The sequence below is a fragment of the Centruroides vittatus genome, unplaced genomic scaffold (assembly GCF_030686945.1).
Source record: "Centruroides vittatus isolate TY-2023 unplaced genomic scaffold, ASM3068694v2 contig_1033, whole genome shotgun sequence".
Lineage (NCBI taxonomy): Eukaryota > Metazoa > Arthropoda > Arachnida > Scorpiones > Buthidae > Centruroides > Centruroides vittatus.
The window spans coordinates 2,275,383-2,302,691 of record NW_027120671.1 but is presented as its reverse complement, the minus strand read 5'-3'; the positions used below and the strand labels follow the sequence as shown (position 1 = coordinate 2,302,691).

General features: G+C 30.9%; 3 protein-coding genes and 2 long non-coding RNA genes across 5 annotated transcripts in view; all 5 read right to left on the bottom strand.

The window, feature by feature from the left end:
- Positions 1-27,309, bottom strand: part of LOC136968739 (endothelin-converting enzyme homolog) — a 55,278-nt gene that overhangs the window by 27,849 nt on the left and 120 nt on the right. The window contains exons 2-3 of the mRNA XM_067262770.1: positions 6,074-6,141; positions 5,928-5,979 (exon numbers count right to left, since the gene is read on the bottom strand). Of these exons, the coding sequence (XP_067118871.1) occupies positions 5,928-5,979; positions 6,074-6,141 (120 nt within the window). The remainder of the gene's footprint in view (positions 1-5,927; positions 5,980-6,073; positions 6,142-27,309) is intronic.
- LOC136968745 (endothelin-converting enzyme homolog) lies at positions 871-27,292 on the bottom strand. The gene is made up of 9 exons (XM_067262777.1): positions 27,246-27,292; positions 27,099-27,150; positions 25,672-25,739; positions 24,847-24,977; positions 24,642-24,707; positions 24,438-24,542; positions 24,289-24,365; positions 24,111-24,215; positions 871-936 (listed from the first exon to the last, which is right to left on the bottom strand). The coding sequence occupies exons 1-8, from the start codon at positions 27,286-27,288 to the stop codon at positions 24,116-24,118; spliced, it is 642 nt and encodes a 213-aa protein (XP_067118878.1). The 5' UTR covers positions 27,289-27,292; the 3' UTR covers positions 871-936; positions 24,111-24,115.
- LOC136968757 (endothelin-converting enzyme homolog) lies at positions 943-4,707 on the bottom strand. The gene is made up of 7 exons (XM_067262788.1): positions 4,532-4,707; positions 2,216-2,283; positions 1,686-1,816; positions 1,480-1,545; positions 1,269-1,373; positions 1,116-1,192; positions 943-1,042 (listed from the first exon to the last, which is right to left on the bottom strand). The coding sequence occupies exons 1-7, from the start codon at positions 4,705-4,707 to the stop codon at positions 943-945; spliced, it is 723 nt and encodes a 240-aa protein (XP_067118889.1).
- Positions 12,082-12,535, bottom strand: LOC136968348 (uncharacterized). The gene is made up of 3 exons (XR_010879647.1): positions 12,467-12,535; positions 12,242-12,390; positions 12,082-12,162 (listed from the first exon to the last, which is right to left on the bottom strand). It is a non-coding gene; the product is annotated as an uncharacterized lncRNA (long non-coding RNA).
- LOC136968341 (uncharacterized) lies at positions 15,826-19,365 on the bottom strand. The gene is made up of 3 exons (XR_010879645.1): positions 19,149-19,365; positions 15,985-16,131; positions 15,826-15,920 (listed from the first exon to the last, which is right to left on the bottom strand). It is a non-coding gene; the product is annotated as an uncharacterized lncRNA (long non-coding RNA).

Sequence of the window (27,309 nt, the reverse complement as noted above, 5' to 3'; positions counted from 1 at the left end):
ACGGAATCACGAAGAGAAGACCAAGAATCGTTAACGTTAAATAAATGTTATTCAAGTGTGAGTTAGGACGAATGAAACTGCACAAGTGATGTTAATCACGTGTGTAGTTGCATTCTTTTAACTCTCAGTGCAACTCTGACGCAACCACCTCCCCATGGTGAGTTCTGGGTTGCCATTCGTTTCGAAATAACGAAGGGCAAGCGAAAAGTTGCGTTTTCGTTTATTTTATTATTACAAGAAGGGATGAAAATAAACCAATACACATAGAATAAAAGAAGAAGCAGTTAATCACTTGGTCCATAACAGATATAAAGCTCTATCATCCCCAAGTGGTAAAAATGGACGAAAAGACGTCTATGGCATTGCCAGATCCGATTTTTTAAACTTTTCTTTTGAATTGGATATTTTTTGTATGTGTGTGTGTTTTAAGGAAAGTTTTAATTTTGATGGCCAAATAGCCTATTGAGAAAAATCGATCGTCAAACATTTGTATTCCGGAACATTGAAAGTGAATGAATAGTGGTTTCTTTTTAAACTAACTTAGTCTTCAATTTTATTTGTAAACATAATTGCCATCTGACGGAATTCTACAATTAAAATCAAATTTTCTGTTGCGAAAAATCCAATAAAAATTAACAAAATTACACCAGAAATTCTGTTAAGATGTTTTTAATCCAGATAAATGATTATCGTCTTTTAGGGTTATACCGATTATTTACTTATCTAAAGATCATTTGAAGTTCGTTTCATTCCCCGAAAAACAACGATCTTCTTTGTTCTCTAGTGTCCTTTTAATAACAAAAAATAGATTTATCCTTTAATTTCACTTATGAAAACAGATATAAGTACTTATATTCAGGGTTTCTTTTAACAGCAATAACTATAAATTGTGATATTTATTCTCGTCGATTCATCGCAACGTATTAATAAAGACGTCTTCATTTACCATAAAATACATTTGTTAACCGGATTCATAGGTTTATCGTTACCGCATTTAAATGCCTCTGAAAATTCTTTCATGTTAGAAACTGGTCCTATGATCCTGAAATTGAGAGACAAAAAATTTAAATAAATGTTGATATTTTCTTGTAATTTTGATTTCTTTTGTAATATACCTGAATTTTTTTGGACTGTGTACATCAAAATTCATACTTAATTTTAATTCGCCGCTTGTTTGTGAATCACACCACATCTGTAAGAAATTTCATATAATTTGAGCACAATTATATATTATTTGTATAAACCTATTATATAAAAATAATTCTTACAGTTGCGTATGATATGAAGAACATTTGATCCGGAGTATACATTTCGAAGTCTTCAAGAATATCTTTATGTTCATTGTCATATTTTTTTAAATACGCTTTATATGCCTATGATTGAAAACATGGTTTTTAATCATAGGCATATGAAGGTTTCTGAACTACGAGTAATTAATGATGACTTCAGTAAAGTTTTAAAATTGTCGAAACTACTTACAAAATATGCATGTCTCAAGCCGCCATTGTCTGCTATGTTTTCACCTTTTGTTTCATTACTGTCCACCTACAATGAAATTATATAACTCAGTAAATGTTAATTTTTGTTAGATAACGAATAAATATGAATATTAAAGAATTGATATAAAATATTCTTTCTGTTAATTAAATGATATTTTATAAAGTCATGCGAAATAAACAACTCACCTTCTTTCCTTCAATATCATAGGATCCATACTGATCAACCAAGCATTGAACTCTTTTATTATATTCCATTAGTAATTCTTCTGACCATGTATTATTAATAATTAAATTTCCAAGGCTGTCTGTACGAATATCTAATTTATGGAAATAAAATAAGTAGTTTTATTAAATTGTTTAATCAACGGTAATCAAAACTTAATGTATCTGAGCTTTTCTGGTATTACAGCATCCTTCAAAGTAAACTTTGTTATTCCTCTTTCTTCTAAATTAGAGTTGCATTAGTCACGTACAATGAGTGTGGGCTATATGTTCTAATTAACAGTAAAATCATCTTCGCGCGATAAAATTTATCATAGAGAATTGATTTATTTTTATTATACATTATCTATTAAAACATTTAATAATTTTAAAAAATTGGTCTTTATAAACACAAAAGTTGTACAATGAGTTTACCATACTATTGAGTTTACCATTTCAGATTAGAGGTATTAAAATATTAGACATAAAGAAAATGTTAATAAATCAACACTTACTTTTGGTATCCAGGGAATGAGTAATTTCATGTGCTAAAATAGTACCATACCGAGCAAAATTCGCATATCTAACAATAAATAAAGTAAAAATTATTTATCTTCCATTACAGGTTTTAGCTTTGTGATTCCAGAAATGAAACTAAGCATTGAAAGTTATAGAAGAGCTTTGAAATTATTTGAGAATTTATTTTAAAAGATGTAATTGCCATTATAAAAATTGCTTTACAAACGGTAAGAGTGGGAAGTGGAAACAAGAGATACATTTTGTAATAATTAAGAATATTATCAATACTATAACCAAAGTCTATGGCTTCGTTTATTGTCTTTTTTTTACAGATAGCACTACTTCATACCACGTTATATTATTTTCTTTTTATTGTCATAATAAAGTCTTTTAGAAGCGAGTTTAATCGATGCCTAAACCTTAGAAATACGCTTGTTATATATGTTATGGACAAAGTGATTAATCGGGCATTATTCATAATGACCAGGCATTATTATGACGAAAAAGGGCGGGCAGTGTAATAAATATTGATTAATTTATCAAATTGACCAGTCATTATAAATACTGCTATCACCTAGTCGGGCAAAGTGATAATAATAAGTTGAGGAATGATCATCCGACATACGCTTAACATATGATTAAAAAAACCTCTATTTATTTCATTTAGAAATATTTATTTTTTGTGAATTATTTCAAAGTATTTTAAAAAGAACATGTAATCTTTTAAAACTAAGTAGTATGACATCAACTATATTAATTAAATGGCAAATTTTTACCTATGTGCACCATCTTGGCCTTGGTCACGACTGTTTGTGCTCTCAACGGATTCCTCCCAGAGGGGAGCCGCTGGCAGGCCGCCGATTGTTTAACGTTAATAGATATTGATACATACTAGTTATTGATATGTGTGTTCAAAAACTACCGTGAATAAATAACTAGTGACGTTAAACAATCGGCGGCCTGCCAGCGGCTCCCCTCTGGGAGGAATCTGTCGAGAGCACAAACAGTAGTGACTGTCGCCAAATTCGGTACTAAACGCAATACGCACGCACAACTGACTGCCCATTAGCTAGCGTATATCGTATGATTACTCTTCAACTTGTTATTATCACTTTGTTCGACTAGGTGATAGCAGTATTCATAATGATCGGTCAATTTGATAAATTATTGAAATTTATTACAATGCCCGATTTTGTTGGTCATTATTCAAAATACCCGTATTAATCACTTTGTCCATGACATATATACTTTGAATTTATACAAACTCAAATATTATGAAATACAAAAAGTATAAAATTTGAATAAAATAATATACAGTATTGCATCTGCAAATATGCATTACAATCCACACAATAAATTACATATTTTACAAAAAAAGGTGCCATACTCTGCTTTTGATGAGAGTATTAAAGATGATTATCCATTTAAAATAACCACTGTTTCCATATAGCACAACGAATCTTTTCTAAGCTTTTTTCTCAGAAGACACTAATAGTTAGCTAAAAATAGTCATTCTTCCATACTGAATAGGGGAAATACGTACAAAATGACATATGGTTTTACTTTAGGTTCATAATTCTTTATTAGTAAATCACAGCACTGTCATATTCTACACCAATCATCTTTGGTTCTTTACCTACGAAATATAATAAACTTTTATAATATAAAAATAATAGAAAAAAAATATTGTTAGTTTAATTGAAATCAGTCAAAATCCATTTTGTCCATATGCTATGGACAAAATGGCACATTACGTAAGGACAAAATGACATACACGTGAAAACTATAAAATTACTGACAAAGTTCACAAATGAAACACATGGTTCTTTTATAAACGTCAGCGCAAAAAGCATGAGCCCAATACAAACAATTTAAGCATCGCAACCAGTCTTCTCCAGGCTTAGATCGAAAAAAAGATCATTGCAATATATGCAAGGATAGTCCTCTTCATCATCTTGAGAGTTTTCAGGAAAATTTTCTTCTTCACTGTCTTTTTCAAGTAACGATTTAGTAACGTTTGGTCTCCTTTTCTCTGGCGGAGCTTTGGGCTCATTTTTTCATTTAATTGGTTTCATATTAAGAGTAGAAGTTAAAACTAAAGAAGTTTGTCGAGTCTTTGGCCACTTATAAAACGTCATTTGGGACTGGAGAAATCTCATCAATAGACACAGCAAGAGTAGAGGACGATGGATGTTCTTTAGTAGCAGCATATGATTGATATTGAATTGAATGAGTTAAAAAAGTTCTTGCTCAGTGTTTGCTGATGGAACCAGAGATGAATTATCGGCTTGTTGTACGGTAGGTGCTGTTACTTCAGCTGTATTATTGTCGTTAGGTGTGACGTCACGGGTCTCTGTAGCTGATAATGAGGTTGTGTAGTTGCAGCAATCTGAAGAATGTTAGATACAGGAAGCGAAAATGAATCATCTTGCTGTGTGTAGATGGCCCAGCTATGGAAACTAGACCACGACTTGTTTGCTGATGACATTGCTCATTGGAGGTGTCTTCCAGCAACGGTATGTTTGTAGTCTCCGTAGGCTCGTACGTACATATAATCGAGAAATATTTTAGGATTTAGAAGCCAAATACCAGTGCTTTTAAATCCATGAGAACCATTTTGCACTGTAGCTGCTTTGCCATACGCTTTGTCAAACATGCCGGCTGTCTGAAATTGTGTAACAACACGTCCAGGATGTACTTTCAGCCACTTGGATATTTCTTGGTTAAAGTAAGTCTTTAATGGCGCGAAAAATGAATCATCAAAGGGCTGCATGCGATGAGTGCAATGTGGGGATAGACAAATAACAATAATACCGTTTTGTTTAGCATATTCTAATGTTTCAAACCCTTTATGACTTGCATGTCCATCGACAATCAAAATTACCTTATCGTCAATAGATGATCTAAGGTAAGTTCCTTTGACTGAGATCTTATGGACTAAATGACTTACCTATGTCATTATGTCCGTTCCCTATGTATGTCGTTTCGTCCATATAACGTTATAAATAAAAAAAATTTTTAAATAAATACATAGATGATATTTTTAATGGAAAAAGTTATTTAAGTGCAACAACAAATTATTGAACGTTGAAACAAATGCTACACAAATAGATAAAATAGTGAAAAACGTACCATCTACACAAAAAACTTGTTGCAAGGAAAAAACCCGTAATGTATCAACGCTTGTCGTCAGCCATGACACCCGGGCGAATGAGAAAAATGAGTTCACGTTTTGACAGGTTAGTAAAAGCCGCTCGGATAACGTGGTGTGGTGGTGATTTGCGAGCTTGAGACCGCCAAATTCGAATTATGTTGCCTATGTCATTTTGTACGTATTTCCCCTACGTTTATACGTTGTAATATCTCGACTGATAATTTCACAATACGTTCGATAAAACGTTCATGTACACTAACCATTAGTGAACGAAAAGAGTATCTGATTTTATATCGCGTTAGAAATAGTCAATTCTGCCTTTTTTGATATCGTGTTACAACAACGCGTTTGGTTAGTTTATGTTAAATTTGTGTTGCCCACTAAATAAACGCGATTACAATTATTCTCTAAATTGACCAATAAATATTTTAATAGGTCTACTTCTTTCATCAATTTATCCTATTAATAAACTTACCTATATCTGAAAAGATTTACTATAATTAAAGTATATATAGTTAGAGATAATATATAAGAAATTTATTCAGGTTACTTACATAGGAAAATTAATATTCAATATGGATTTACTTTGAGAAAATTGAGTCATAACTGAAATATAATTAAATTCTCACATGTATTTATATATATAAGCTATAGAAATTGCAAGGTTTTAATCGATTTAAAAATAAGTTTGAAATCTTACAAACTTTATTAAATCTTGGATGATAGGATGGAGATAAAGTCATTGTTGAAACACCGTTATCTACGAATCTGCGGATATAAAATTTAAAAAAATAAACTTCAAACAACAGTTTAAAATATTATTCAATCGATTAAAAAGTATACATTTCTTACTTTTCTCTATTATTTTTTTCCCAAGGTTTTCAAGTAATTTTACGTATTTAAATGAAATCACACTTAAATAATTTTCTTTAAAATTCGAAGTCATATTTGGAAACTAATAAATAATATAAAATTTCAAAGTTAATAAAAATAATATAGTTGACCTCGTATTCATTGCAATACTCACATTTCTATAATATTCCATAAATGAGTCTTCGTTTTTAACAAATTCGGGAAAGTCTGTTGTTATTATGATTTCTTTAATCTAAAAATATATGAAAATTCAAACATTTACATCTTGTTAAATATTAAAGAAATTCATTAAATAAATTTAATAATTTAATTTAATGTTTTTCATAAAAGTGCTTCAGTCGTAGTACTTTGCTTCAAAATTTTAGATCGCTGCTTAAATTAGAACTGATGTACGAGTTAAATTACTTCTTTGGCTGAAAAATGGCGATTTACTGAATGATACTAAATTAATATTTCGTATTATACGACTAAGATTAAATAAATCAATAGCATTAATATGTTACGGTAAAAGTGATTACATATAATTGCCGGTTGTTATGCATAATCACCAATCATCATCTTGAATTTGATAAATTTCGCTAAATTTCTCACTTTTACCGGCAATTATGTGTAATTCCCAAATGAATTTGACAAGTTTGACAGATATCGCTGAATATATTACTTTTAAAGCTAATTTTGCATAATCTCCGAAATGTAGTTGATAAATTTCTTAAATATCATGAAATTTTCTACCTTTTGTTGTTTTAATAAAGTAACTTATAGGTTTAAACAAATTTTACTAATTCAAAAATGCATATTTATTTTAATATTAAAACGATTTAATGAATATAAAGTCTTAGTTCATTTACATTTAATATTAAAATTATGTGTACAAAAATATCAAAAATTTTGTTAGAAAAAATAACTCTAAAAATTCTTACTGCTTTTTCAAGCATGACAAACATTAATGACATTTTCAGATATATAATTTTTCATTATTCTTGCATTTGGTTGAATTACACATTCTTTACATGAGCACCAACATCGAGAGGTCAGGGGTACCGCTGACCTTACGAAATTAATGTTTTTCTTGTGCATTTCCTAAAAGACAGAGTAATATTTGATACATTGTCTATTCTAAGAAATGTTTGTCACTTATGTGAGTCCCCAGACGAGGTCCGAAGTCGCGTAAATCGTGGAATTCTTTTGTTTAAAATATTACGATAGATTATAGAAGAGAGAGAGAGAGAGAAAGAAAACCTCTTGATCTACACTAATCTACTGTAAAACGAGTCCCGGGACGACTCCAACACGTGTTGGACGATCTGTCAATGTCAAACCAAAAGGGAGAACTCTGACACAAGCGGTAATAAACAGATAGAACTCTGACTCAAGCACTCATAGTCAATCTAGAAAAATAATTTCCGTAAAAGAGGAAAGATTTAATGGATAGAAAAACATCGCGTATGATCGTTAAGGTTCCCAGACAACAGAAATCACAAACAACGGGCTAAATTATGAGCGCGAGTCTTGTGGATTTATCAACAATTTTTCAAGGCATAGTCGCGTAAAGGTGTCGAATAGACACCTCAAATCAAACCTTTCTCGTGACTCGAGTTGGTCTCCGTTAGCACCTAGAAACAAAGGAAAAATTAATGGACAGACTAATCGGGAAGCGTGGAATGGAACGAGGGACCAATCCGATATGCGAATAGTAAGAGAAAAACTTTAAAAATCGGAATTTCAAGGTCAAAGGACAGTCTCTTCTGGATTAAGCCAAAAGTCGTGACTATTAAGCTGTGTCGTGCTATCACCTAGGACGCCGGAACACCTTCTCACCAATCGACCGTACCGTCCAGCGATCCCATCTCGACCACCCCGGGGCTACGACCAAGTTCGTTCGAAGTTCTCTCAACTCGGAAAGACTAGAAAGATGCGGAACTGTCAATTGTCGATGTAAGCATAAACGTTACCAAATAAACGGCTTTTTCTTTTGTAAAACACTTATCATCAATTGCCTCCTCCGCTACACTCACATGCGAACTTCCCTTAGGTTTATCCCGATGCGGGATTAACTGATCCCCACCTAAAAGACGGCAACCTTACACTGGTGCAGAGAAAGGGGCCTTCAAGTTCCCAATCTCCAACCAGTCGGCTACCTTACACTTAGCAAAATCTAGTTTCTGGTATTCATTTGTAAAAGATCGTTGAGATATATTGTAATGGATTATAAGTTATGAAATCTACAGCTTTATGAACTAAAATTTTTGAATCCATTATTTATTTTTGCTGCACAAGACCAAGCGAAAATAAATTACATATTCAATCATCTGATGGTTCAATAACCTACAATCTTAAAAACATCCACTGCATACAAGTAATGTAACTTACATAAAAAATAAACATGCAAATATATATGTTTTCGTAATGTAAAAATCAACTTATCAACTGTTTCTGGTAAACGAATCAAAAATATAGCGAATTAAACTTATTGATAAACTTATATTTTGAAAAAATAATTACTTAAATCTTCTATTTAACATTTTGCATTTTAATATTATACAATATATAAACAAGTAAAACGGGAAGGCCGTATTTGGTACAAGACTATGTCTCCGAGACTCACTACCAAGCAGGATCACTTCGACGCTCCCGGCGGGTCTCGTTTTCATTCTCCAATCATCTTTGGTATCGCTGGTTTTGAGCGCGATCATTCAAACTTCGCCGGCTACAGCAACGATCACGAGGTCATCCACGATGCATTTGCAGTGAAATTAACCTATAGAATGTTGAAATTTCTCTCCGTTGCATGACGCTCCAGGTTGAATTTTTGTCAATGCGAAAATTTCCCGTTTTTGAAAAAATAATGGTGACTATTGTATCGCTGGCAATTATTTTTTGATTTTGTACAAACGAAATATATATATTAATAAATGTTAACAAATAATTCTATTTCGGAAGTTAGTTTTAATATAAGAAATTATAAAATTATAACGACGCCTAACTAGTTTCAAAAAGTTCTGAGGATGAAACCAGACATCTCCGGTCAATCGGTGAAGGTTAGCACATGGCGACTAGAAATATGTGGGGAATAACACGGGTCAGAGAAATGGTTTTTTTTCAAAGATTCGTTTGTCAAAATTCGATTTCACAGTATTCGTATTTCCCACTTACCAACCAGCAACGTATGCGCAAATCTCGCACTACTGCCTGTTTGTAGAGAGTGTCGCCATTCTGTATTTTACTTTGACTCGGTTCTCGGTCCCCTGACTACCTACAAGTCTGGTTTCTTTTATACGCTCTTGATTTGAGCACCTAATACTCTGTGCCGAATTTCAACTCCTGACATGTACTCCTTCATACCTCTAAGCTGGTAAGACAGCAGGCAGTACGATTTTATAAACAAGACATAGTCTTGTCAATAAACAGGAAAGTGTGTCTATTTTTAAAACTTACTTTTTCGTTGACTTGAGTTTTCGTGTCTTCATCTAACCAAGTTTTATTGCTCAGTGATTTTGACATAAATTCATGAATATGTTCAGTAATTTCCTCAACAAGATTCTGGCTTTTCCTAAGAAATTAGAAATTTAAACTAGATTATTTATAACTATAAATCATACTTTGTAAAATTAAATTAAATTAGTTAATTGTTGTAAAAATGCAAGTAATTTAAAATTTTGCGTGGATATATTAAATAAATTTTTTAAATCAACATTTTCTAATTTAATTCAACGTGAAATCATTTATAATGGTTAACATACTGCTAAATTAGAGATAGAATTTCTCTGTAAAATATGCTAAAATTAATTACTTCTATGTAAAATTGTAAACACGGTGTCTACTTAAACATCTATTCAGAGGCAAAATAGATCTTTTCAACATTCCAGGAATGTACTCATTTAGTGCATGTTTATGCCAGTTCGGAGATAACGAAAGCGAATTAATTTAAGATAATTTATCATAAAATATAACACGCAAATAATCTCTTATGTAAAGGCTAAAGACAACATTGCAGAAATTGATAAAATAAAGTGAGCTTTTATTTTGTTAGAGAACATGTTCGAAACGTCTACCGTCAGCATCAATACCAAAACGTGGACAGTAGAGCGTGGAGGGTTCAGTAACTCCTAGGTGCCACCATTTTACAGACTTCTCGTATGCATTTCTTCACTTCGTTAACATCACTTGACACTGTTAGGTAGGCATCATACACAGATGTTTTCAGGTGATCCTATAGGATAAAATCCAGAGTAGTTATGTCTGGGAAAGTAGTTTGCATTGTTTCGCTTGTTTTATAATAATTTTGAAGGATGCACTCGAAGTATGAAAAGTTTGTCAGCAACATATTCCAAACATGGAAATAATTAAGTGAAAAACAGTAAGACTCCGCTTAACGCTGCCTCGTTTAACGCTAATTCAGTATAATGCGGTCTGCTTGATGCCTAAAAAACGCTCAAAATTTACGCTGATTCAAATTAACGCGGTATTTCATTGATTCGTATATAATATTTAATACAATTATTCCCAAACACGAACCAATCAGCAAAAGGTGGCAATTCGTCGTAGCGCTGCACTTTCCTTAAATCTATGTTTGTTTTGTGCAATATTGGAAAAAATATAACCTTATGGATGCCGTAAGAAATATATCGACTTCGCTTGGCAAGAATTAACTGATAAATACGAAAACGGAGTGTGGAAGAAGTTATGGCTGAAGATATCCAAGAATTCTCATCGAGAAGAGCCTATCGCTGCATCGTTAGGTTGACAAAATTGTCAACTTAATCGATACAGGAGATGTAGACGAGCAGGATATTGGGGAGTTACTGCAGGTTTCTGATAAAAGCCTTACCTACGACGACATTCAAGAACTGGCAAAACAAAGAATTCGTGTAGAACTGGAAAATAGAGATTCTAAAGACGAAGAACCAAAAATTTTCTTTAGGCTACAGTTTTCCTTAGTAAAAGTTTAGTAACGATAACAGAAATCGTTGATAAAACTGTACCGAATGATCCAGAGTTTGATAGGAATGCCAAAGTAAAACCAGGCATTATGAATGCGATCTTCTGCTAAGGACATTTGCTTAAGGAAAGAAAAAGAAAGTGACCAATAAAACTACACGACTTCATCGCAAAGACAAGAATTTCAGAAGAGCCAGAACCTTCCTCACAAAAAATTAACTTTACATTTCTGTGTGCATATGTTAATGTGTTATTTAACATATATTACTATGCAAAAGTCTATATAAAAATAACTTAAAATTATAGTAAAATTTGCTTATTTTTTGGTCGGGTGTTCACCTACCCCTATTTACTCTATGTTAAAATGGTCTCATTTAACGCTGTTTCGCTTAGCGCTTTGTAGTCTAGGAACGAGCATTTCCCACGGTAAGCGGGGTCTTACTGTAAGACAGCGCTAGAAGTAGTACCACACTGATTGGAAGTTGCACTAAAATTAGATAAAAAGGATGCCAAGAGGATTCACTTCTTGGTCATAAAGAAAATAAAAAGACTCCATATAAATTAACGCGCTTACGAATCACTAAATACTAAATCGGACCAAGTAGAAAAACTCCGCTAAAAAAATTTTATTCCTACCCTTAGTGCTTCTACACACCCACACTTAAACGCCAAGTTTTCGCACACGAGAATCGTCAGGAAAGAAAGAAGATTTTAGTTAATAAGTAATAAAAGAAAATATTTTATCTACAAATTAAATAAAGAAAATTAATAACTATTTTTATTTTTATATGTTTTGTTCAAATTGAAAAAATGACTCATAAAAGTGTACTTACATCATCCTTCACATGTTGATAATATATATAATCCAAGAAATAAGTGTATTGTCCGATTATCTTAAGAATATCCACAGACGATGTCTTATCAATCTCAAAAAGAATCGACCAAGAGAAAGATTTGCAGAAATAATTGGCTAAAACACTGTAAAATGTTTTATAGTTAGTACAGTACTTGCATGAGACGTAAATACAAAATTTTAAAATTTATTCATTTGGTTTACCTTTTAAAACTTTCCGTCTTATTCACCTTGAAAAACTCTAATAAGTTATTTTTGTCCGATGTCATAATTTCTGTCTGAGAAGTTATTGTTGATGCTTCAGGTAAGTCGACATCTTCAAAAATGTAATCGAATAACTTTTTCCAATTAATCTAAAATTCAACGCAAATAATTTAATCATCATTTTCCAATACTACTTTAAAAAAACTGCAAAAAGAAAGTAAATACTTCTGGAATAAATTCCTGTAATTCCTCAACAGTCATAAAATCAGGTTCTTCGTTGCTTACGTAATTTTCCTCGAGTAGACAAATTTGTTTAGTAATATATAATAATAGTGAAATTGTAATGATTTTAGTAATTAATTTAAATACTTACATATGTTAGCGAAGAACTAGTATTTATACATTCATTAGAATCGAAACAATTTGTTTTAATTTGATATTCTATTGGTAAAAGCGGAACCGAAATCTGCAAATGAGTAAATGTCATTTATTTATTGGAATTACATTACTTGTAGTTAATAAAGTTATAACACAAACTTACAGTAATTATATTTCTTTCTGTGTTTCTACTGTCTGGTTGAACCGAAATCAAAAATTGTTTAGATAATTTAATAAATTTTGCGAAATTTTCTTCTAAATTATAAGTAGACTCGTTCCAATTTTCATCGAAGTATGGACATCCTCCCAAGTTTTTATTAAAATAATTTATGGCCCACTCACTTGTGTTAGTTCCTAAAATTGATAAAATAATCAATTTATTATGTATTTAATTAATATAATGAAATAGTATCCGTTTATTGTAATCACTTTGGTAACATTAAGAGGAGTAAACAAATTTAAATTTACGATTGATGGGTATTCTGGTTTTATTGTCTCTGACACAGTGGCGTAGCGACTGCGTAGCGAGGGTCTGCAATGCAGAAGCGCCCACGAGTGTGAGCCCTGGCTTTGGACAAGTAAACTGAGAAAAAATACATAATATCAGCAACACAGTCTAGATAGATAAGAATGCATAAAAATACTGGCAGAAACAAATTTGTAATTCACTCATGATCAAAACAAAGTTCGGCAAATAAGCATAAGCGAGAACGTTGCTACACCCATAAAGAATAAGCCTAAGTGGGCACCCACGGAGGAAGGAAACTAATGGAGGGATTATTGGCGGTTTCGGAGCCTGTTTTGATCGGCTTCAATTACAAAAGTTTGTTAATAAAATTAGTGTTGTTTCATACGTAAACATTTGAAATTAGGGGTACTTTGGCGTGGCCTGTTTGAGCTCTGGTTGTCATCACTTCAACTAACATCGTTGTATAGCGTGTGGACAGTGAACTCCACGGAGACTGAAAAGACTATTATCCATTACATTACATAATTTACTTTAACACGTTCTTAGTATTTTAATTTACCTGCGAGTTAATTTTTTTTAATTGATAAAAAAAGAAGCATAAGTGGAGCTTAGGAAAGTAAAATAAAGAAAGAGAAGAACGAATTATTACAAAAAATTCTTAAGATTGGCAGCTTCGTTAATTTTTTAAAAAGAAATCGAGATGAAAACAACTAAAGTAACCACGCGAAAACTTCATCTTCGGAATTAATTGACAAGCATAAATCTAATACAGAAGTTCCACAAAATAAAAGTTCAGAAAACGATAAAGACAATGCGACTGAAAACAATGAGGCAATTTTGTCTTACAACCATGGGACTTATTTGAATAAAAGTATTTCTGTCAAGCAAAAGAGATTATTGATAATGAATTATCATAGACCAAAGAGCTTATTTTTCAAGGATTCGAATCAAACAATAGAAGTTTCAGTAAATCATATTATTCTTCCACCACAAAATATGGTCCGGTTCTTCGCGTACGGTTGTTATTCAACTAGTTTGAATGCTACATATTGTCATCCATATTGGCTCTTCTCAAATGTTTCGACTCAGTGGCGTACTAGTGTATCGTTGTGTACTAGTGAAGTTTATTCTCAAGAATAGAAAGTGCCATCCAAGAACATATTGTTTGCATGTGCTATTCTAGAATTATGGAAAACTATTGACAAAGTCACGGAAGAAAAAACTCGATACAAAGCGTCCTTCTGGAAAATGGTACCAGAACGTATAACTTTAATACTTTCAAAAAATTCATTAGCTTTTCGTGGCCATCGGGAAAAATTTTCGAATAACTACAATGGAAATTTTTTATATCAGGTTGAATTACTTGCAAATTATGATCTAGTAACGAAACAAATAATAAATATGCCATCTGATTCAACAAGGTATCTAATAGGGTTTCTGAAACGGGATCCCGGTTGTTTTTTTAACTCAGGAAATATCCCGGGAAATACCGCAAATAATTTACAAGTTCACTTTTTTTTTACTTTGTGTTAAGGTTGAGGATATTTTGCAAATAGAAAGTATAATTAACTCATAAATTGTCAGAATACATTTGTATTTATTAATTTTAAACCTACTTATTAGTTTTTAAAATTTTTGCTCGTTATAGCGTGTCACAAATGATCAATAATCAATATGTAGGTTATTTGTGGCAGGACTCTGAAAATTCTTTACTTGTCAGAACCGGTAATATCTGGAATAATTGTACTTATGCTGTCTTAGTTTTTAACCGTGCCCATTAGCTTCGATAACTGCGTAACACCAGGTTGTGCAAATTAAATACAAACGAGTATGAAGTCTGCAAGTATGAAGTTTTTGTTCATAAATCCGAGTATTAAAGACAAACAAAGTGCTGAATTATTGGGCTGTAAGCTTGATGTTTCTATTAAAGCAGCTCAGGTAGACAAATCAAGAATACTAGAGAACAAAAGAAGTACTACAATCTCGAAAACAAACTAGAAATCTTAAAGGCTAAAGGTGAAAAAACACATAACATCTGTCTTCTCTTAACCCCTTGAAAGCGTTGAATAGAGATAAGTTAATTATGATCACTGTGTACAATCACATTTAATTGTGATTTAAATTTTTTTAAATGCTTATTTGTCTACTTTTGCTAATTACTTTCAGATAAATCACGAAATTAAAATAGATAATATTAAACACGAAGCAATTATACATTTTTTTTTTTTTTTGTGTTTGCCTGATAATCTTTTACTACTGACTTGATAATATAAAATGCATAATATGGAATTAAAAATACTTTCGAAAATACTTGAAAAAGCTATGATAAATAGCACATTCTCTAAGAAAACTTAACTCACCGCTAATATATTGTACAGTATATACAATATATATAATAGGCTTAACTACTATTAAATTGATACAAAAAAGTTCCTCTCTACTGGCCAACTGGACGAAAACCATAAAAAATTGCTAGTTGTTCGTGGGTTCGCACCTCACTAAAGTGCTAGAGATGTGATGTTTTTTGAATATTCTTTAAGATTTTAACACCTAAATAGGGGCCCGTTTTAGATCGAAAGTCTCCCGGCAGTCATTTCCCCTCCACGTATCTTGGAAACAATAAATAAAAGGAAACAATCTACAATAAATCTACAGAAACAATAAATAAACAAAGTTTGCTAAGATTTACACGCAGTTAACAAATTTTTAATATAAATATCAGATTTACTAAGATAAAATAATTACCGTAACTTAAAATACTGTCGTAAAAAGTGAAGAAACTTTCTAGTGGTTCCGTTAAATTTTCAGATTTCCTGGTCTCATTTATGATTTCTGCAATAAATAATCTTTAATATAATTTAATATTTATTTATTAATAGAAACAGCATTTACTTACCGATTAGTTCATCACAGAAATCTTGAAAATTATCCTCTAAGTATGATGTATGTGTTAAATTCCTTTTGAAAGAGGCGAATTTTTCGCATGAAAATTCGTAAAAGTCTTCACAAGGATCCACAGTTTCGATTTTTATATTTGGAGAGTCTAGAAGCGGAACGAAAGAAATAATAAGAATAATTAAAAAACATTCTGTAATCTCAAAGAGATAATACGAGAGCTTAAAATTAGTTATCTTTATAACTGTATAAATGAAATATGATTTTATTAAATTGTGAAATCTGTAAGTTAAGAAACTAAAAATTTCTGAATTTTTTCACTCCAGTTATAAACGACTTAATCAACAACATTCCATACCCGGGAAATTGTTGACCCTCGACAAGCAACGATCCCGTCCCCTAACTGTCAACAAGCCGTTATTCCCTCGGAGCAGGTAGATCATCTTGCACGATGGTTTACAGTTAGCGTCCGAGCTAGTCGTTTATGTAAATCCCGGGAACACTTATGGCCCTAAATGCGATCCTTTATCGATCACGTGACGGGTTTTCTCATCAAAAACCTATAAAAGACGCTTCCTTTCCCCCCTAAGGTGCTCTCCGATCGTCTCTCCATTACGAAGTGCACTGCGCCGTCGATCAAACCCGAAAGTTTCTAAGTTTCTTAAGTTCTTTTAAGTGCCATTGTCCAGCTGACGAATTCTAAGGTTTTACGTGCCATCGTCCCATTAACTAACTCTCTGTCATCCCGAAAATTATCGTCACTTCTGAGTGAATATTTACCTACCGGGACATTTACCGGACTCCGTCTATTACGGACTTGTTAAGAGGTATGACAAATACTTGTAAACTCTTTCTCTCCGGACCCCTTTTTTGTATATGAGGATAGAAGTGTAGTTTTGTTCGTTTAGATTTTTAATAAACCTTGTTTTGTCATAAAATGGTGTCTTTCTTGACTGTCGGCTTTGCCTTATCGTCGACCCCATCCTTCCTCCTCATCCACTCGAGTAACGCGTGACGCGCCGTCAACGTAACAGCCATCCTTGACAAGTGAGTCGCCGGAAAGGGAGGTGCGACATCCTTTTACCTCCCCGGGATCTCACAAAATAATACGTAATAAAATTATTGAATAGGATTGTTTAGAGTAAATAATTCATTTAAAGAGTAGATGAAAAGTAACTAGACATAAGTAAATCATTACAATTTCTGTAATAATAAGACAATAATAATAAACATTATGAGATCATGTTCAATACTGAATGCCTTTTATAATCTTGTGTCGATGCTGTAGACAATGAGAGAAAGAGGATGCACACGCAGTGGCAAAAAGAATGGCCTACCGCTTGTCTGTTTTAGATGCGAGCGCAGATTGCTGCACTCTCTGAGGCGTAGAAATCATTGCTTACTGTGCAGAGATAGTGGCGTACGGTAAAGGGACGATATTTCATAATCCGTTCGGAAACAATCCAGAATTGTCATTCGAAGCTAAAATGACAACTGGTTCGGTTGCGGAAGGCACAGAGAAGAGGACATCTATCCATATAACGATCTTGAGAATACGTACAGTACCTGTAGATAGTGATTCGTCGATGCCTACATTAAATTTTAAGGTATGCATCCGTATTTCCATCTAATAAGTAATAGTACATGTCAAATAATTTTTGTCATCTTATCATCAATCAGTACTCCTTACTTAATTACTTTTCTAAACGATGATATGAAAAAATCAATTATTACGTAGCTATAAAATATTTAATACTTTAAAAATTTCTTATTGACAAGTTGTAAAAAACAATTTTATGAAACAAAACACACAGAAAACCTAAAAACTCAATGTTACATCCTTTGAATTGCTTAAGAGAAAAGTTTTATAGTTGAAACTGTATTTCAGAGACAACATATTAAATATATTTGACATGAATTTTGGTTTATAAAAATAAATAAGTTCAATAACCTTTCGTGATTTAAATAAACTACAAGTAAAAATGTCGAAATGAAGGTGCTTTAGACATGTTATCTATGATAATTGGTGCAATATCTTTCCTATAGTAAATGTATTTTTTCGGAATATTAAATATTCCGTTAATTACACAATATCAAAGTGAACAAACTACGATAATCTTTAGTAGATAAATTACTGAGAATTAAGAAAAGAATTTGAATTGTTTAATTTATAAAAAAAACATGATCAATCACAACACGAGTTATTTACAGTTTCTCAATAAAGTAAGCTATTTGATTAAAATGCTTCTTTCCTCGTACGTAACACATTTGAAGAGAATGTTGTCTATGTATAAACAATATACTACTAGAACGTTAACCACTCTTTTACCTCTAAGAATTAAGGAAACGTATATTCTAAATTATATAAAAATTGCCTGAAATATCAACAACAATTACAATAGGAAGAAAGAAATACTTAATCAAAATAGATTAGTGTATTCTTCAATAACAATCTTCAAGACAAAGAAGAATACAAAATATTTGAACTTTTAAGAGCAGGAACCAGATAATAATTAAACGTCATTTTCTAATTTTATTAAATAGATTTCTATTAAATATTTAAAAATTCTAATATTAAATTATATTCCTAATATTAAAACATTGTCTTAAATTTTAGTAAAATATTTTTTAAAATTTTGAATTGCAATTTAAAATCATATTTACTTTATGATTTTATTGCTTTTTCAAAATAGCGTATAAGATAATCATGCTTATACGCTATTTGCTATAAATATCGTATCTATTTGCTTATATGCTATAAAAATCGTAGTGTACGATTATTATGGATCATGGACAATGAAACCAAAAAGGAATATATCATATCGATAATTTAAAATTATTACTGCGAAGACGTAGATATGAGATAATTATATTGTTAGTCAATATATCAGGTAAATTTGACAAGCAATAGACAATAAGGTAATAAGCTGTCCCACATTTTTCGTATCGTTTGCTTGAAATGAAATTTTCATTGTAATCAGGAGTGATAGAAAATATCGGAAGGTTCTGAATTATGAAAGATTATTCTTCATTATTATTATTATTAAAACTGTTTAATATATTAACCAAAAACACAATTCATGATTTGAAGTTTCTGTGAAAAAGAAAGTGCATTCCTTTTATCCCTTTTCTGTCATTAAAATATGAATCTAATTGATAACTTACCAGTTTGATTTGTTTTCTCAGTCGCAGCGACCATCGGTATTGTCTGCGTTAATATAATTATTACTGAAAATATTACAGATATAGTTACATATCTCTTCTTTTTGACAGAATTCGAAGCGTTTACAATTTTAACTTCAGACAAACTGTAAGGGCTGCTCATATTCTTCATTTAATATTGTCCACAGCTTATGGACAGGCATACGTGTAGTCCTATATATATGTATTAAGCTTTATAAAACAAATTTCATAATGTAAATTTTGAAATTAAAAAAATACATTTTATTTTTATAATAGATTCGTTTAATTCAAACAATTCAAGTTTCACATCACGAAAAAATGCATTTATTAGCATTATTTGACTTAAATATCGAATTGTTTAAATGACTTTTATTTTATTACTCATAATTGTTTTCATGTTATCTATTTTCCCTTTAATACTCTTATGAATATAATAAAGAAAAAAATCTTGTCTTAAGAATAAATTGTAAACAATACTGAAACATTATACGCCACTATTTAAGAAAGAATTATTAGTTATTGTTAAAAATGAATGTTTCAACATCGAATGAATATGTTGTTTTTTTATTTCTTCATCATAAAAGAATCTTACTGATAAATACGTTTGTTGCCACAATGTATTGTTTTTAATTTATTTTTTAAAAAATTAATATTGAAAATAATGTAAAATATTTTGTCTCACAATTCGAAATTTATGTTATTAAAAAATGGTTTCTACGAAAAGAAACGTAAAATGGAAGAAATGAAAATTATGTTGACTTCACTAGAATTCTTTCTTCAATATTTCGAATGTTGTTTTGACTTAAAGCATCCATGTTTAATTATGTATTGTACTGTACATGTTATTTTTAATATTAGCAAATACAGTACATAATTTTATTCGACAAAGTTTCTATAGTAAGTATGGTATACTATAGTATAGTAGAATGGCGTAATATTTCTTACCTTTCTAAAGTGTTATTTATTTAAGATTTCATGTCTACGTTCTAGAATTTACATATGTAATCGAGACGAGTTGATAATAATAATAATCAGCGCAGATCCCAAACGGTTAAGAGTTGAAAGTTGAAATTTGATACACAGTTAGGGTACGTCACGAGAACGCACACTAAGAAGGGATTTTTCGAAATTCCTTCCCACGGGGGATAGAGACAGGATTAAGACTTAATACTTCCATCAACAACGGAAGTGTTAAGTAACAACGGAAGTGTCAAGTAACAACTGGAAGTGTCAAGTAACAACGGAAGTGTTAAGTAACAACGGAAGTGTCAAGTAACAACGGAAGGGTCAAGTAACAACAGAAGTGTTAAGTAACAACGGAAGTGTTAAGTAACAACGGAAGTGTCAAGTAACAACGGAAGTGTTCAGTAACAACGGAAGTGTTCAGTAACAACGGAAGTGTTAAGTAACAACGGAAGTGTCAAGTAACAACGGAAGTGTCAAGTAACAACGGAAGTATTGCGTAACAATGGAAGTGTTAAGAGAAAGCGACGTGCAAGACTCAGATGCAGTTTTTTTCGTTTTTTGCGAGAAATCAAACATATTTTTAAACCCATGTAAAAATTCTCTAATTAGTCTGGAAACAGGGAGGACCCAATTCTTGTATTCTGTGAAAACGGGTAAGGTTGACTATAACGTAATAATCTCAATCTTCGCTATCGTTACTTTTGCCCGAGCAACGCCGTGCCTATCTGCTAGTATTTGAATATTATGCAGAAAGATGTTTTAGTATTCTGATAAATACTTCATATCTGCAACATCTCTTTGCAATTGAAATTTGGAAGAAAATATTTTGGCAAAAATTTTGGGCGATAACCGATGTTTAGGAAGGAGAAATTTAGTCAAAATAATTTTTTCCTCTCTATTGCACTTTTTATCTCTAGCATCTTTAAGCAAAGCATTGCAGAAAGTAAGTACAAGTTATTAAGAAATAACGTGGACATTTTACATTCAGAAAACAAATTAAGTAAAATTAGAGAACATTTTTAAAAATAGCAATTAACAGAAAGCATTGTAAAAATTAAAACAGATTTTGTAATAACAAAAGACAGATTTTGTTAGTAACGCAAAACATTTCTATTAATGCAGCTAGTGATTTTAAAAGATTATGAGTCATTATGCAACAAATTGGATTCAACTTTTCAAAATTTAATAAAAATATTTCACAAAGTATACAAATCTCGCAAATTATACCAGATGAATTTTTGTTTTGAAGTCAAAGCCGGTCAACAATAGTGCGACTGGGTGCTGTGAGATGAGGCTTGACATATCCGTTAGACGATTCCGCCAAAAAATTCCTTGGATTTTCGACTCGTTCGGATTTGGTTCCAGATTTTCTACAGCCAATTTGGGGTAGTGTAACAGAATTTGCGGGTTGCGTAAACTTCGGCAACTATTCGCGAAAGATGTCGGTTCAATCCGAAATGTTTCTCTGTCAAATTCTCTAATACTGGTTAGCAAAAGTAATTACAAACAATATTTGATTTGAATTAAAAATCATTTTATGAATACATAACAGAAAAACAAAGCTTCGTACATATTTTCTCGCTGTTATCTGCTCTACTTTTCAATCATGTTTTCATAAGGATTCGAAGTCATAATTGGCAAATAATATTGAATATCATAAAATAGAATAAGATTTATTTAAATTTAATAACGTTTACACAATGATTATTTATATAAGAAATTATAAAAATATCTGAAAATTTAAGATATATTTTCGTGTCTACTTGACCAATGAAATTGTGCCATTTTTTACCATCCGAGTATTGCGATAAACGTGACAATAGTCGGATAAAAGTAATTAAATTCTGTATACAGTTTTCGCTTTAATGTTTCTCATATTATAGTGATTGCAATTCCGTTCGGGGCAAAATTTTTGAATTGAAATAACGTGGCTTGCAGTACAAATCGGAAGTTCATATATAGTTAATCTGGTCCTCTTTCTCTTACGATTTCCATGTTTGGTCTCGACGTTAATGTCTGGAGTCAACGCTAGACATGAAAATCTGCAGATTTGCACTAGATTTAGGAAATTTTATTTGCGTAGGTTTTGGGAAATAAAATATATTTCATGGTTTTCTTAGTGTGTGATCTCTTTTCGATAGCCATTAATATTGATAACATTAAAACTCCGTTAATTATTGCATCACATGCAGATTATTGTAATCTATGTTACTATTATATTTAAACTAATATTAATTATTCTTTGGCTTATAAATAATGATAATGATTAAAGCTACATATAATTTTTTTAAACTCATTCAGCCTTGTGGGTACTAAGAGGGGCTTGTTTTTAGCCGAGCCTGTTGTGGGTCCAACAAATTCAAATGGACAACCACCCGAAAAATTCTTAGGTTTTATGACCCATCTAGACTCGTTCTTGGGTCTTCTGCAGCGGTAGGTGACACCTTGAGTACTAGATTTATACAAACGGCCTGTTCTAATGCGATTTGTATAAACCTCTACCATTATACAATCAATATGGAAATGTATAGAAATTAACAGAAAAATGTAAGAAAAAAAAATTAAAATTTCACTTGGCAATCATAGCTTTGATGAGCCAATGTCTATGTTGACCATTCACAAGGCATCTAAAACATACGAGTTGGGTCACGTGGTGTCTTACTGAGGCCAGTTTTTATTTTATAATAGTAAAATTATATAGTGAAAATTATTATATTTTTAATTTTTGCGTATTGTTTCCTTTCTAATGGTGAAAATACTCGTAAGTTGAAGATATGTTTTATTTTCACTGATGTTTCATGTATACATAACAAGGCAAAAAATATTGACAAATATGACTTTTCGAGTTATTTGGAAATTTCCACGTTTTCAGAGCGCCTAAACCCATACATGTCAATAAAGGTAAAAATCCATGTGTGGTTGTGTAATACGAATTCTTGTTTGAACTTTCCAAAACACAAGATAATATTAGAAAAAATGAATTCACTTGATATCTGCAAGTCTTATTTTTATAATTCTATCTACTAGAAAATAGAAAAAAATTAATTTTTAAATCAAATCGATTAATGTTATGACGTTACGCGTCACGTATTTGTCGAATGTAACCTATTGTTAGAATGCATTGTTGGATGATTCCATTGTTGGCGCCTGTTTGTTGGAGGAGAAAATACGGAATCGCGAAGAGAAGATGAAGAATAGTTAACGTTAAACAAATGTTATTCAAGTGTAAGTTAAGACAAATGAAACGGCAGAAGTGATGTCAATGACGTGTGTAGTTGAATTTTATTCAACTCTCAGTGAGACTCTGACGCAGCAAACTCTCCGTGATGAGTTCTGGGTTGCCATTCGTTTCGAAATAACGAAGGGCAACGGAAGAGTTGCGTGTTTTCGTTTATTTTATTATTACAAGAAGGGATTAAAATAAGCTGATACACACGTAGGAATAAAAGAAGTAAGAAGCAGTTAATCAATCGGTCTATAACAGATATAAAGCTCTATCGTCCCCAAGTGGTGAAAATGGAAGATTTCTATGGCATCGCCACGTCCGATTTTTTAAAAATTGTGTTTTTAATTGGATATTTTTTGTGTGTGTTTTTAAAAGGAAGTTTTAATTTTAACGGCCAAGTAGCCTACAGAGAAAAGTCGATCGTCAAACGTTTGTATTCCGGAACATTATAATGGAATAAATAGTGGTTTCTTTTTAAACAAACTTTGTCTTCAATTTTATTTTTAAACATAATTGCCATCCGACGGAATTCTACAATTAAAATTAAATTTTCTCTTGCGAAAAATCCAACAAAAATTAAGAAAATTACATCGGAAATTTCGTTAAGATTTTTTAAATCCAGATAAATGAACAACGTTTTTTGGATTATACCGATTATTCACTTATCTAAAGATCATTTGAAATTCGTTTCATTCCACAAAAACAATGATCTTCTGTCTTTAGTTCCTATTATGAACTATTAATAAAGACGTTTAAGTTACCATAAAATACATTTGTTAGCCGGATTCATAGGTTTATCGTTACCGCATTTAAATGCCTCTGAAAATTCTTTCATGTTAGAAACTGGTCCTATGATTCTGAAATTGAGAGACAAAAAATTTAAATAATTGTTGATTTTCTTTATAAATATTAATTTGTTTTGTAATATACCTGAATTTCTGTGGACTGTGATCATCCAGATTGAAAATACGTTTTAATTCATCGCCCGTTTTTGAATCACACCACATCTGTAAAAAATTTCATATAATTTGAGTGCAATTATACATTATTTGTATAAAAATGTTTTATATAATTCTTACAGTTGCGTATGATATGAAGAACATTTGATCCGGAGTATACATTTCGAAGTCTTCAAGAATATCTTTACGTTCATTTTCATATTTCTTTAAATACGCTTTATATGCCTATGATTAAAAACATGTTTTTAATTATAGCCATATACAGGTTTCTGAAGTAATCGTTAATTACTTTAGAAAACTTTTAAAATTGTCGAAATTACTTACAAAATATGCATGTCTCAAGCCGCCATTGTCTGCTATGTTTTCATCTATTGTTTTCACACCGTCGACCTGCAATGACATTATATGACTCAGTAAATATCAATTTTTATAAATAAAGAAGAAATACGAATATTAAAGTATTAATATAAAATATTTTTTCTGTTAATAAAATGATATTTTATAAAGTCATGCGAAATAAACAACTCACCTTATCTCCTTCAATATCATAGGATCCATACTGATCAACCAAGCATTGCACTCTTTTATTGTATTCCACTAGTGATTCCTCTGACCATATGTTATTAATATTTAAATTTCCAAGGCTGTCTGTACGAATATCTAATTTATGGAAATAAAATAAGTAGTTTTATTAAATTGTTTAAATTTAAAAAATTTAACATAATTGTTTATCATGAAAGGTGTGAAATGAATGTTTACTAGATATTCAATAAAGTGATATGCAATATAATTATTATTATTAAAAATAATCTAAAAATCTTTAAAAAAAATAATTAAAAGGAATGTTTACAGATCGCAAAATTTTATTAAAATGTAATAAAAATAAGCGATAAAATAGAGATTTGTTTAATTAAATTAAATAAAATTGGAATGGTATAGATCAGGTTAATCAACTGTAATCAAAAGTTAAACGTCAAGTTGAATGTTATAATATCTCTATGCACTTATGCAACAATATGGTTAGGAGGTGAATTCCTCTGGTATCACAACATCCTCAGAGTAAACTTTATTATTCCTCTTTCTTCTAAATTAGAGTTGCATTAGTCACGTACAGTACATGTTTCAATTAAGAGTCAACTCATTTTCGGGCGATAAAAATTATCATAGAGAATTGATTTATTCTTGTTATACATTATCTATTAAAGTATTCAATAATTTTAAAAATAGGTCGTTATAAAGACAAATGATTATGGAAAAAGTTGTACAATAATTTCATAAAATATGTGAGTTTACCATTTCAGATTATAGGTATTAAAAATTAGACATAAAAAAATATGGATAAATTAAAACTTACTTTCTGTATCCAGAGAATGAGTAATTTCATGTGCTAAAAGAGTACCATAACGGGCAAAATTCGCATATCTAACAATAAATAAAATAAAAATTAATTATCTTCTATGCAATTACCATTGTAAAAATAGATTCAGAAATTGTAAGAGTGAAAAGTGGAAACAAAATATACATTTTGTAATAATTAATAATATTATCAATATAATAATCAAAGTTTGTGGCTTCGTTTATTGTCTTTTTTCTCCTCAGATAGCCTACTTCATACCATCTTGTATTATTTATTTTTTATTATCATAATAAAGTCTTTTAGTAGCGAGGTTTATCGATGCCGATATCGACCTCTATAACTCCTTTTATTTTTGTTTATTTCAGGTGACATTTTCATTATATGCTTTTTATATTCCCACAGAAAATATAAGTTATGTAAGATACTTAATTTGCGGAAATATTAGGTCTTAGCTATAGAAACAGGTTTCATCGAATTCGGCTTGGTAAAGTCATTTATCTTAAGTTACAATTTGTTATTGCTCATCTATTACGTTCAGACGGATGGTACAGGCTACTTGATTTGTAGAAATATTATCTACTCTTCCTTCTCAATTGCTCAATCTAGTTTTTTACAGAAGGTAAACCGTAATGCTTGACAGGAAAATTTCTAGTTTTATAACAATATAACTTTTCGCAAATAGAAGACATTATATAAAATAGAGAAGATGGATGGCATAAATAAATATAAAATTCCCAAAATATTATACCACATTTCTAGCAGTTATCTAGGTTTTATTTCGTTCGTTTTGATTGCTTTAATATCATAACCTTAACATTATTGGCTCCTATCGTCACAAAGTCTGGCTACTCTTGTTATATATACTCTGAATTTATATGCACTCAAACATTATGATATACAAAAAGTATGACTCTAAAATTTGAATAAAATAATATATAGTATTACGTCTGCAAATATGCATTAAAATCCACACAGTAAATTACATATTTTACGATAATATTTATTTAAAAAAAACGGTGCCATACTCTGCCTCTGATGACAGTATTAAAGATGATTTATTAATAAATAGTAATAATATAATAAAAATAAAGAATCTGTCGATTTAAAGTAACCACTTTTTTTCACCATACCAAAACGGATCTTTTTAAGCTTTTTTTCTCATAAGGAACTATTATATAGCTAAAAGTACTCATTCCTCCATACTGAATCATCAAAGCTGAGAAAAGCATTTAGGCATAGTCGTTTATACATGAATAGTGTTTAATATCTCGACTTATCGTTTCACAATACGTTCCGTACAACGTTCATGTAGAGTCTACATGATTAATACTTTTAGTAAACTTATTTTTATCTGAAAAGGTTTACTATAATTAAAGTATATATAGTTAGAGATAATATATAAGAAATTTATTTAGATTACTTACATAGGAAAATTAATATTCAATATGTATTTACTTTGAGAAAATTGAGTCATAACTGAAATATAATTAAATTCTCACATGTATATATATATATATAAGCTACAAAATTGCAAGGTTCTAATCGATTTAAAAATGAGTTTGAAATCTTACAAACTTTATTAAAACTTGAATAATAGGATGGAGATAAAGTCATTGCTGAATCACCGGTATCTAC

What these genes read in the sequence shown, in the direction of transcription:
- LOC136968757 (XM_067262788.1), bottom strand. Translation starts at nt 4,707, where the DNA reads ATGTCATCAGCAAACAAGTCGTGGTCTAGTTTCCATAGCTGGGCCATC. An exon ending in GCTTGAGACATGCATATTTT is followed by an intron (nt 1,374 to 1,479) that starts GTAAGTAGTTTC and finishes TTTCAATCATAG; the next exon opens with GCATATAAAGCGTATTTAAA. An exon ending in TCTTCATATCATACGCAACT is followed by an intron (nt 1,193 to 1,268) that starts GTAAGAATTATT and finishes AATTTCTTACAG; the next exon opens with ATGTGGTGTGATTCACAAAC.
- LOC136968745 (XM_067262777.1), bottom strand. Translation starts at nt 27,288, where the DNA reads ATGACTTTATCTCCATCCTATTATTCAAGTTTTAATAAAGTTT. An exon ending in TTGAATATTAATTTTCCTAT is followed by an intron (nt 25,740 to 27,098) that starts GTAAGTAATCTA and finishes ATTTATTGTTAG; the next exon opens with ATATGCGAATTTTGCCCGTT. An exon ending in TCTTCATATCATACGCAACT is followed by an intron (nt 24,366 to 24,437) that starts GTAAGAATTATA and finishes AATTTTTTACAG; the next exon opens with ATGTGGTGTGATTCAAAAAC.